The sequence below is a fragment of the Oncorhynchus nerka genome, linkage group LG11, assembly GCF_034236695.1.
Source record: "Oncorhynchus nerka isolate Pitt River linkage group LG11, Oner_Uvic_2.0, whole genome shotgun sequence".
In the NCBI taxonomy this organism is placed as follows: Eukaryota; Metazoa; Chordata; class Actinopteri; order Salmoniformes; family Salmonidae; genus Oncorhynchus; species Oncorhynchus nerka.
In genome coordinates, this window is record NC_088406.1 from 20,690,172 (window position 1) to 20,703,316 (window position 13,145).

Below are 13,145 nucleotides of genomic sequence, written 5' to 3' on the forward strand. Positions count from 1 at the left end.
CACTTTGTAGAACCATAAACCTCACTGCTCCCTTTCTGGTGGCTGTGTACTTTTAACCAAAGAGTGTATCTTCTGACTGACTAGAATGACTACTGGGCCTGTTCAGGCCAGCTGTGTGTAACTCAGTGAGTGCAGTCTTGCATTGAAAGGTGGATAAATTCACAGTTATGAGATTTTATAGAGAACGTGCAACGGAATTGAGTCAAGCATTATCAAAAGTTCTTACCTGTAGGAGTGAAGGTAAAAGATGGCACTGTTGGTCCAAGCAGAGGCCCACGAAAGAGGAACGAGAGAGAAAAACACCATTAATATAACATAACATAGCAACACATATATTTATCTTGAATCCAACGGGCAACACACAACAGGGTTCTCTTTACTTAACACACAGCAGGGTTCTCTTTACTCAACACACAACAGGGTTCTCTTTACTCCACACATAACAGGGTTCTCTTTACTCAACACAACAGGGTTCTCTTTACTCAACACACAACAGGGTTCTCTTTACTCAACACACAACAGGGTTCTCTTTACTCAATACACAACAGGGTTCTCTTTACTCCACACACAACAGGGTTCTCTTTACTCAACACACAACAGGGTTCTCTATACTCCACACACAACAGGGTTCTCTTTACTCAACACACAACAGGGTTCTCTTTACTCAACACACAACAGGGTTCTCTTTACTCAACACACACCAGGGTTATCTTTACTCAACACACAACAGGGTTCTCTTTACTTAACACACAACAGGGTTCTCTTTACTCAACACACAACAGGGTTCTCTTTACTCCACACACAACAGTGTTCTCTATACTCCACACACAACAGGGTTCTCTTTACTCAACACACAACAGGGTTCTCTTTACTCAACACACAACAGGGTTCCCTTTACTCAACACACAACAGCGTTCTCTTTACTCAACACACAACAGGGTTCTCTTTACTCAACACACAACAGGGTTCTCTTTACTCAACACACAACAGGGTTCTCTATACTCAACACACAACAGGGTTCTCTATACTCAACACACAACAGGGTTCTCTTTACTCGACACAAAACAAGGTTCTCTTTACTCCACACTGTTAAAATGAAGTGCTTTGTGACACCAAGACTAGTGGCAACTATTCTGCCACCAAATTCAAGGAGACGAAACCTTAACTTTACTAGAGTGCTGAAACACATCATCCTGAGGATGTTTGAAACATGACACTGTTATAACACCACTTAATAATTTATTTATGCATCTGATCCTTTGCCAGTTTAACCCATTTTGAGAGACATTGTTGAGCACAGTGCTCAATTCACCAGTGCTCAATTCACCAGTGCTCAATTCACCAGCATTAACTGGTGGTGTTACAGCCAACATTGCAGGATACTGTGTTTCCCTCTACTATTAAGAGTTGTGGGAATGGGTTGTAAAATAATCATACAAATTAAAAATGTTGAATTACCCACAATCCTCTAAAAACAGAGCCACTGTGGGAAGATAGGAGATTGCAAGGAGATAAAAACCACACTTCAAATGAGTTCAATCACTTGATTTTCTCTATAGTTGGTTATCCTCTTATAAAATATACCTACATTTTAAGAAACAGATTCAGTTCTATTGATCCTTAATTTTTGGAGATAAAATCATTGAATAATTGAATACATTTGTATTAAGTACATCTTGGTGGTTTTTTGAGTCTATTTCAATTCACCCCAGATTTTTTTTTTTACAGTGTGTCTGTGTGGTTTAGTGTGTAAAATTCAAATGAAATGTGCCATCTTACTGCCCCAGAAGTCCAACTTTCACTCCTCCGTTTCCTCCTGTTTCTAATCTGTCTAAACAAATCAGTGCCTTCAGAAAGTATTCACACCACTTGACTTCTTATATTTTAACTGAAAGTGAAAAGCTGAAAGTCAATAACAGTCAATAAGTACTCAACCCCTTTGTTATGACAGACCTACATTTCAGAAGTAAAACATGTTGAATGACCTTATCGATCTACTCCACACATAAAATGATCTGTCAGGTCCCTCAGTCCAACAGCGATTTTCAAACACGGATTCAACCACAAAGACCAGGGAGGTTTTTCAATGTCTCACAAAGAACGTCACCTATTGGCCGATGGGTAAAAATAAAAAAGCAGACATTGAATCTCCCTTTGAGCATTGTAAAATTAGTAATTACACTTTGGATGGTGTATCAATACACCAGTCACTACGAAGATAAAAGTGTCATTCCTAACTCCTTTACCAGAGAGGAAGGAAACCATTCAGGGATTTCCCCATGAGGCCAATGGTGACTTTTAAAGTTTATTGACTGTGATAGAGAACTGAGGATGGATCAACAACATTGTAGTTACTCCACAATACTAACCTAATTGACAGAGTGAAAAGAAGGAAGCCTGTACAGAATAAAATATTCAAAACATGCATCCTGTTTGCGACAAGACACTAAAGTAATACTGCAAAACATGTGGCAAAGCAATTCACTTTTTGTCCTGAATACAAAGTGTTATGTTTGGGGTAAATCCAAAACAACAAATTTATGAGTACGACTCTCCACATTATTTTCAAACATAGCGTATGTTAAGGACTGGGGAGTTTTTCAGGATAAAGCAATTTAACTGAATGGAGCTAAGCGCAGGCAAAATCCTAGAAGAAAACCTGTTTGTCTGCTTTCCACCAGACACTGGGAGATGAATTCACCTTTCAGCAGGACAATAACCTAAAACACAAGGCCAAATCTACAATGGAGTTGCTTACCAAGAACACAGTGAATGTTCCTGAGTGGTCGAGTTACTGTTAAGACTTAAATCTACTTAAATCTATGGCAAGACCAGAAAATGGTTGTCAAACTAAGATCAACAACCAATTTGACAGAGCTTGAAATATTTTGAAAGTAATACATGGGCCAATATTGCACAATCCAGGTGTGGAAAGATCATATGAGCTTACCCAGAAATACAGATTTAATCACAGCCAAAGTATTGACAACGGGCTATGAATATTTATGTAAATTAGATATTTCTGTATTTCATTTTCAATTAATTAGTAAAAATGTTAAATAATGTGTTTTCACTTTATCATTAAAGGGTATTTTGTGTAGATGGGTGAGAAATGTTTTATCCATTTTAAATTCAGGCTGTTGTCAAGGGGTATGAATACTTTCTGAAGGTGCTGTAGCTATCACTGAGGTACAGCTGTCCTCACCTCTTCATCTCCTTTTATTTATGGAAACACAACCTTTAATGCCACAATTCTTCCCTCTTGTTTGGATTCCTGCTCTGCTCTCCTTGAAGCTCAGAGCAGCTGAATAGGTTGGTCTATTTGCAAGGTTTAATCTGTCTGCGGTTCGGCTTTGAAGAGGAGAGAGATTGACACTTGACATGTGAGGTGCTCGGTGAGAAATATTAACGTGATTGAAAAACTCAATCAAATTACCACAATGAGATGATACTGTCAGAGAAAGCTTATTCACTGGCTGGACGAGACATCATATCACACAGACTCACGCACACACACACACACACACACACACGCATGCACGAACAAACAAACACAGGCGCACGCACACAGACACGAGACCACAAGGACACACAGACACACAGACGCACAGACACATACGGACACACGGACACTGTCACCTCCTACAGGTCCAGTTCAACCCACTTCACACTGAGTCCAGCTTGTTGCTTCATGTGGTTGCAATTATACTCTTCTTCTCTCAAAACATTCTTGGTTACCACTTCCAACAAAGACCATGGCCTCTTGTGGTTTTAAATAGCAGAAATAGGGGGTTGAGAAAGAGAGAAAGAGAGAGAGAGAGAGAGAGAGAGAGAGAGAGAGAGAGAGAGAGAGAGAGAGAGAGAGAGATATTTGCCTACTGTGCTCAGAGAGTTAGAGTTAATGTGAGGAAACACTGACGCACTGCTCAGCTCCTCTGGAAGAAAAGGAAGGGGTCCTTAATGGTCTCTGGAGCCAACCTCAGCTTCTACACTAGCCTCTCTCTCTCCAGCCTCCGAGCAGATAACTGTACTCACAAAGTCTTCAGAGGTCCTACTGATTGGCCACAAGTTCCGCCCTTTGATTTCAGCACCCCGAAAAAAATACATCTTTATATTCTAATGTTACCCAAGACCTTCATAAACACAACAAAATGATCATTTTTTTGCGCAAATATATACTAAATATATGTACTAAGCTGTTGGAATGTTGCAGTCAGAATGACTTCTGATTGGCTCAAATTGGGGTCCCTTGAGGATTTTCTTTAGTGTTAAAAGCCTTGTATGTGGGCATAGCATGTGGGCATGGCTTCATTTTGAACATACCACATAACCCTTTTCCATGAAGACCAACCCTGTGATTTTAGCATCTGTCTAACCATAGCAACACAGATTAGAGTTTAAAACACACTAGCACACGATGCAGTCAACCTCCAAGATGTACACTGTCAATTCTATAGTCTATAGATATATCAAAGTCCATTATGTTCACTATAAACCAACATTAATGTTCAACCATGATAGAGCTCTGAGGGACCATGGGTGGAAAGGCTTTTCCAAAGCAATGATAGGTGTTATAGGTTCATCCAGGTTCTTTCTCTTTTCCATGACTCACAATAGGCAATATGCCAGAGGTGGATTCAGACCTAAGCCAGTATATTGTTTGTGTCTCCAGGTTGAATGGTGTACCTCTCCTGACCCTGGCACTCAGCAGCGTACCTGAGCCCAGCAGAAGGAGGTAGGGGCATGGGGAGGGCATGGGGAGGGTATGGGGAGGGCATGGGGAGGGCATGGGGAGGGTATGGGGAGGGCATGGGGAGGGCATGGGGAGGGCAGGCAGGCAGCAGCTGCAACGCCTACAGCCGCATATTAAACCAGGCAGCACAGGAAAGAGCTGCACAGAAAGCCTAATAGCACTACTTCATAGTCCGTAAACTATTGTGGGTAGAGGTTGGGCATGTACTGAACCCTGTCACATCGGATCCAGTCAGGTAAACTCCCTGCAGGTTAGGTAGGCCGTGTCCACTACTAGAGAGCACATAGAATCTGACACTGACAGAGAGTGAAAAACACAATATGGTAAGGAATCTTATGCAACAGTATGACACAATGTTTCAAACTCTCATTTGCATCATAGGCTTTCACTCAAAACTATTCCAAAAGTATACTTCAAGCTAGAGAAATGTTAGTTTCTCCTTGATTCATGCTCATCATAGCAAGTTGTTCTGTCTTTCCAGACACATTCAGGTGGGAACAGCTAACAGAAACTGGTGGGACCGGAAGACGCACTTCAAAAGAAGCACTACACACACAAAAACACCCTGGCAGGATCAGAGAGAGGGAAATATAAAACAGAATAGAAAGACATCACTGCAGGAGACAGATCCATTTTTCACCTGCAGATGTTCAAGGGCTTTTAACTTTCTCAAAGTACTAGGGACCATTTTCAGACGGTAGACCTCACCTCAAGTCAAATGATGTTGAGGGGATTGTTGAGGGGATGGATGGATTGTTGAGGGGATGGAGGGATTGTTGAGGGGATGGAGGGATTGTGGAGGGGATTGAGGCATTGTTGACGGGTTGGAGGGATTGTTGAGGGGATGGATGGATTGTTGAGGGGATGGAGGGATTGTTGAGGGGATGGAGGGATTGTTGAGGGGATGGAGGGATTGTTGAGGGGATGGATGGATTGTTGAGGGGATGGAGGGATTGGTAAGGGGATGGAGGGATTGGTAAGGGGATGGAGGCATTGTTGATGGGATGGAGGGATTGTTGAGGGGATGGATGGGATTGTTGAGGGGGATGGATAGATTGTTGAGGGGATGGAGGGATTGTTGAGGGGATGGAGGGATTGTTGAGGGGATGGAGGGATTGTTGAGGGGATGGAGGGATTTTGAGGGGATGGGGGATGTAGGGGATGGATGGATTGTTGAGGGGATGGAGGGATTGTTGAGGGGATGGAGGGATTGTTGAGGGGATTGAGGCATTGTTGAGGGATGGAGGGATTGTTGAGGGGATGGAGGGATTGTTGAGGGGATGGAGGGATTGTTGAGGGGATGGATGGAATGTTGAGGGGAGGGATTGTTGAGGGGATGGCAGGATTGTTGAGGGGATGGAGGGATTGTTGAGGGGATGGAGGGATTGTTGAGGGATGGATGGATTGTTGAGGGGATGGATGGGGATTGTTGAGGGGATGGATGGATTGTTGAGGGGATGGAGGGATTGATGAGGGGATGGAGGGATTGTTGAGGGGATGGATGAATTGTTGAGGGGATGGATGGATTGTTGAGGGGATGGATGGATTGTTGAGGGGATGGATGGATGGATTGTTGAGGGGTGGATGGAGGGATTGTTGAGTGGATGGACGGATTGCTGGGGGGATCGAGGGATTGCTGGGGGGGGATTGAGGGATTGCTGGGGGGGATGTTATACAGTAACTGGAGTTTTTAAGGATAAATTAATTGAAAACTAAGAGCGGCTTAAAACCACTTAAGCTTAGGGCTTACGTTTTCGAACATTCTGTTAAAAATCGCGCAACATTTCAGCGCCCTGCTACTCATGCCAGGAATATAGTATATGCATATGATTAGTATGTGTGGATAGAAAACACTCAGACGTTTATAAAACTGGTTAAATCACGGCTGTGACTATAACAGAACGTGCGTTTCATCGAAAAGTGCAGGAAAATCTGATCACTGAAAATGGAAAAATATATCCATGCGCGACTTCAACCGATTGATAAAGGTGAACCACAATAAATGCGGCCGAGGTTGCAATACCTACAGCTTCCACACGACAACAGTCTTGTCATTTGCCTAGTCTTTGTTTCTTGGTCAACGAACAAGAGACATCCTTTTTCTTCAGGTCTCCGACCGGATATTTTGGTTGAGATTTACCCGGACATTATTTCCAGAAGGACAGCTATAGAATTTACATCGCCTCATGATTAATTTGATCACTTATTAACGTTTACTAATACCTAAAGTTGCATTACAAAAGTATTTCGAAGTGTTTTGTGAAAGTTTATCGTCAACTTTTTTAATTTTAAAAAATGTCGTCGCGTTATAAAACTATGTTTTTTTCCTTGATTACAGTCTTCATAGATTGATATCTAGGCTATATATGGACCGATTTAAACGAAAAAAAGACCCAATAGTGATGTTTATGGGACATCTAGGAGTGCCAACAAAGAAGATGGTCAAAGGTAATGAATGTTTTATATTTTATTGGTGCGTTTAGTGTAGCGCCGACTATGTTAATTATTTTGTTTTCCGTCCCCTGCGGGTCTTTTGGGGTGTTACATGCTATCAGATAATAGCTTCTCATGCTTTTGCCGAAAAGCATTTTAAAAATCTGACTTGTTGCCTGGATTCACAACGAGTGTAGCTTTAATTCACTACCCTGCATGTGTATTTTAATGAACGTTTGAGTTTTAACTAGTACTATTAGCATTTAGCGTAGCGCATTTGCATTTCCAGATGTCTAGATGGGACGCCTGCGTGTCAGGTAGGAGCAAGAGGTTAATTGATAGCTGATATGAGAGTAGGCGTAGGAATCACACAATGACCCTTAACCACTGATACAATCTCAGCTATTTTTCATCCTATTAACTGTTACATTAAGGGTTGAGAATAGAGTTACCTGATCCTAGATCAGTGCTTGAGGACACTTTGAGCTAGTGATTCCAGTGTGGTGCCATTAGGTGAGGCATGTTGTACTGACCCTTGCGGATGCCTGCGTAGTTAGTGCTGAGGCCACTCCTCTTCTTACGCTGTCGGTAGAGCCAGATACTGAACACCATGAGGATGATCCAACAGGCCGCTCCTATCCCTGCTATGAAGGCCGGCTGCTTCACCACCTCACTGATCTGTTGGGACAGGGTGTTCTCTGGCTCCAACACACCCTCCGTCACATGTCCTGATGAGTCTAGAGGGGGGAGAGAGGATAGGGGGAGAGATTATAGAGGGAGAGAGGATAGGATTGGAGATGGGCAGAGGATGAGGAGGTGAGAAGAGAGGGCAGGAACAGGAAAGAGTAAGAGCAAAGAGAGGGAATAGAAGGATGAGGAGAGGAGAGGAGAGGAGATGAGATGAGAGGAGAGGGGTACAGTGTGAGGAAATGAGAGCAGAGGGGTACAGTGTGAGGAGATGAGAGGAGAGGGGTGCAGTGTGAGGAGATGAGAGGAGAGGGGTGCAGGGTGAGGAGATGAGAGGAGAGGTGAGGGGTGAGAAGGTGAGGTAGTGATGGAAGAGTGATGGAATGGGGAGATAAAGGCAGAGGGGAAAGTAAGAGATGGCAGACATAAAGAAGGGATTAGGATGAAAGGAGACGGTCAGGAATGTCATCGTGCCAGAGCAGGTCGAGTGTCAGAGGAGGCAGAAAGTACACAGGAATGAGCAAGGGAGGAGAAAGGAGGGAGGACATGAGAAGTAGTAAAAAGGGAAGAAAGAGAGAGAAGAAAGGAAATGTTATTTGTTATTTTCAATTTTTTACTTAACAATTTTTTTCTTGACACTTTTTTCCTTAACTTCTTAAAGCATTGTTGGTTAAGGGCTTGTAAGTAAGCATTTATTTCACTGTAAGGTCCACACCTGTTGTATTCGGTGCATGTGACAAATACAATTTTATTTGATTTCATTTATTTTAAACACAAAAGTTCAAACCAAGTGGAAAAGCCTGAAACGGGGAATGATTTTGAAGTTGGGGTTAGAAAAAGCTAAATGAATTCAGGAAAGGGCATAAATATGAACGTTGTCTTTTCTTCTGACATACAAAAGACTTCTTTCATCTCTGCAGGTGAGTGTAAGGCTGGGCCTGGGCTGTGGAGCAGCAGAGATGGAACGCTCTCTCTATTACAAAATAATTGATCCCAGAACTCATCCCAGTCAACAATGGCAGGTAATTAGACAGAAGGTCTCAACCCAGGAGATTTAAGCATAATATATTCGTATCAGAATTGAACCAGGAAGCACACTACCTGAATGTTCCACGCACCCAGGAAGACTTAAAGAAGTACGACAACACACTGAGCAACATTCTATTAGTTATTATTACAGTGAATGAGATCACAGCAGTACTAATAAAAACATAGTACTAGTCATTAGCACACTATAGCCCTTTTATGTGCAGCTTGGGTTTGTCTTTCTGTTAGCTTTTGCAACTGTTCTACTAGTCAAAATGAACCGTCAGAACTAGTGATCACACTACAAAGGCCTGTTTTCGTCATCTGTCTATTCTCCCTGTGCCTCACATGAAAGAGTGTTGTCCCCTAAGAAATGTCTTCACGTCAGCTTGCTTATCTAACTTTCTTTTTTTTTATCTCTCTTGTTTCATGTTGCAACCACTTGTATCTTTACAGACTCACTCAGCCAGAGGCAAACAGGTTTCCCCAAATTCCAGTGTTGCTACCTCTACCCATCTCTCTCTCTCTCTCTTTGTCGAGTTGGGGAGCCCTCTCTCTCTCTTTGTCGAGTTGGGGAGCCCTCTCTCTCTCTTTGTCGAGCTGGGGAGCCCTCTCTCTCTCTTTGTCGAGTTGGGGAGCCCTCTCTCTCTCTTTTCTCTCCTTCCCCACTACTATGTGGATTTCATGAGTGTTTCTGTGAGGATGGAAGCAGAGTAGCGATGTGACTAAACAGTCCTCAGGGATTCTACAGGTATCTAGGCTTGTTGCTGCTATGCCATGAAGCAAACAAGCCTATAGTGTGACAAATGCATTAGGGTGAAGCGCTGGTCGCGTTTTTCCACTCCAGTGTTGGAACATGGCAACAGGCGCCACTGGAAGCCCTCAAGTGAGAGAAATTGTATCAGTCACAGCTTCCTGCTTCTCCATGCCCATCCCAGCCCATTTAACACACACAGACACACAGCTGTCCCTCTACCAAGCACCCAGCTTCCTGCTTCTCCATGCCCATCCCAGCCCATTTAACACACACAGACACACAGCTGTCCCTCTACCAAGCACCCAGCTTCCTGCTTCTCCATGCCCATCCCAGACCATTTAACACACACAGACACACAGCTGTCCCTCTACCAAGCACCCAGCTTCCTGCTTCTCCATGCCCATCCCAGCCCATTTAACACACACAGACACACAGCTGTCCCTCTACCAAGCACCCAGCTTCCTGCTTCTCCATGCCCATCCCAGCCCATTTAACACACACAGACACACAGCTGTCCCTCTACCAAGCACCCAGCTTCCTGCTTCTCCATGCCCATCCCAGCCCATTTAACACACACAGACACACAGCTGTCCCTCTACCAAGCACCCAGCTTCCTGCTTCTCCATGCCCATCCCAGCCCATTTAACACACACAGACACACAGCTGTCCCTCTACCAAGCACCCAGCACCGCTGTTCCATGTTGTTATCATTTATTCACTTTGCCGTGAGCAGATTTGTCGTAGCTCAGATCTGTGGAGTATCGTAACAGAGGATCTTAAAACAGCCTGGGCTATATGAGTGAAGACTGAATTATATTCATCCCAGGTAGCTATAATTCATGACTGACTGATGTGCCAGGTATCAACAGTACTATACTGTATATACATATAGTGCACTGTAGCTGATCTTGACACTCCACATGACAAATGGAGAGAGAAGGAATTTGTCTGGAAAACAACTTGCTACATTGGGTTTACAGGCCCTCCAGTATCGTAATCTTGACAGGTAAGCTAATAAAGGGTTAATAAATACATAATCTCAAAACACACAGTTGTGCCAGAGTTCATGGTTTATTGCTCTTGTTAAGCACTAGAACATTGCCTCTTTGACTGGAGAAGAGAACAGAAAAGAGCAGGGCAGAACAGATCAGAACAGGGCAGAGCAGAACAGGGCAGAACAGGGCAGAACAGGGCAGAACAGAACAGGGCAGAGCAGAACAGGGCAGAGCAGAACAGGGCAGAACAGATCAGAACAGGGCAGAGCAGAACAGGACAGAACAGAGCAGAGCAGAGCAGAACAGGGCAGAGCAGAACAGGGCAGAACAGATCAGAACAGGGCAGAGCAGAACAGGACAGAGCAGAGCAGAACAGAGCAGGGCAGAGCGGAGCAGAACAGAGCAGAGCAGGGCAGAACAGAGCAGAACAGAGCAGAGCAGGGCAGGGCAGAACGGAGCAGAACAGAGCAGGGCAGAGCAGAACAGAACAGAGCAGAGCAGGGTGGGGCAGCCAAGTGTCGTGACGTTGGCCTCTTTGGGTATAGCAAGCCCCACCCCCCTCTCCCTGGCTCCCCCGTGCCTCCTTCAACTAGGCTGCTGTGGTCAGAGAGACGTCATAAATTCCTGAGGATCTCCTCATGGACACACAGTATAGAAAGAGTAAATTTTCATAGAGAACAAAGGAATTCCTTCCACCTCACAGAACTTGAGGTACAAACAAATTTCATGTTCTGGAGAAAGTATAAAAGATCGGTGAAGAATCCAGCTATGAACTGGTCCGTTTGTCACAACTTGGGGAAGCTCATGGGAGACCGTGTGGCCACATTACCATAACACTGTTTATATAATAGCCTCAGATATTGTTGTATAAGATGAATGAGTGAGTATGATACTGTTTACACAATTTTACAATGTGATTTTGGACTGTTTAATGAAGGAAAACTCAAAAAGGGGATTGGAGTTAACTAAATCAGAGGACCACCCCTGGGCCCAGTTAGGGTCAGGCGTCCTGGGACAGCCCTTTTCTGCAATTCCGAATAAAACCCAACTTTGGGAAATTATCACCAGACCAGGTTGTGGACCATTGCAATTGTTCCCGAATGAGTGAGCGTTCATGTGCAAAGGATTAGCATTTCAATTGTTATAATTATCACTCTGTAGTGACTTCTTAGTCGACCCCCATTTCCCCTTTTGTCTAACAAGCCGCCATACCGGTTTAGCCCACTAGGGCACATTCTCCTATCATTTATTGTAACCACATTTACCTTGTTTGACTGTTTGTTTATGCATTTCTGTGAATTACTTAGTTAGTAATAAATAACCAACAATTTACGACGTTTGGAATGAGACTAACGTGAGGTAAAGTAAATAATTCATTAATCAGAAGACTATGGATCAGATATGAAAATATCTGAAAGGTTATATTTGGAAATTATAACCTTGTAATCTTAATATTTTTCCTTGGTGCCCCGACTTCCTAGTTAATTAGTTACATGATTAATCAGTCTAATTGCGTAATACTAATTAAAGAGAATCTTTGATAAAAAACTATAAGTCTTAAGACACGACACAAGCTTCAAGCACTGAACTGCTGCCTAGTAAGAATTTCATGAAGCGTTTTATCACAATGTCAGTCAGGTAAAAACCATTGAGGCTGTACAGTGACAGTGGTCAACATTAAGACAGAATAACATGTCACTGTCAGTCAGGTAAACACCATTGAGGCTGTACAGTGACAGTGGTCAACATTAAGACAGAATAACATGTCACTGTCAGTCAGGTAAAAACCATTGAGGCTGTACAGTGACAGTGGTAAACACGGCATTAAGACAGAATAACATGTCACTGTCAGTCAGGTAAAAACCATTGAGGCTGTACAGTGACAGTGGTCAACATTAAGACAGAATAACATGTCACTGTCAGTCAGGTAAAAACCATTGAGGCTGTACAGTGACAGTGGTCAACATTAAGACAGAATAACATGTCACTGTCAGTCAGGTAAAAACCATTGAGGCTGTACAGTGACAGTGGTAAACACGGCATTAAGACAGAATAACATGTCACTGTCAGTCATGCTCATCACACACTGTTTATGAGGTCTGACGTGGCTATACTTGGTACGGTAATCATTTCAATGACACATCTAACCACTATTATAGACCAAGAACAGGTGAGCAGACAGAGGCACAGAGGAATTCAGGAATTTGCTTCATTGTAAAACGATGTCATACCACTACTTTAATATTAATATGACATCTGTAAACGTAGATGAATCAACCCTTCAGACTGAGATTAAAGGGAAGTCAATACTACAAAATGTCCATTGACTATTTGCCAGCCATTGAGGTTAAAGCAGGTGGGGAAGTTATTAGGCAGTAAGCCTTGGAATCCACGCTGTACGAAGTTAACAAGTGAGGACACATAGAAGAAGGATATATCCCTCCTCTTCCTCTTCTTCCACCCGAGGGAAAATAACGTTATTTGAACCTTCTGC

The 13,145-nt window shown here is 43.2% G+C and overlaps 1 protein-coding gene across 1 annotated transcript in view; it reads right to left on the bottom strand.

Annotated features, from left to right (window-relative positions):
• LOC115137737 (roundabout homolog 1-like) overlaps positions 1 to 13,145 on the bottom strand; it is a 416,524-nt gene that overhangs the window by 53,929 nt on the left and 349,450 nt on the right. The window contains exons 18-19 of the mRNA XM_065024289.1: positions 7,720 to 7,923; positions 227 to 253 (exon numbers count right to left, since the gene is read on the bottom strand). Of these exons, the coding sequence (XP_064880361.1) occupies positions 227 to 253; positions 7,720 to 7,923 (231 nt within the window). The remainder of the gene's footprint in view (positions 1 to 226; positions 254 to 7,719; positions 7,924 to 13,145) is intronic.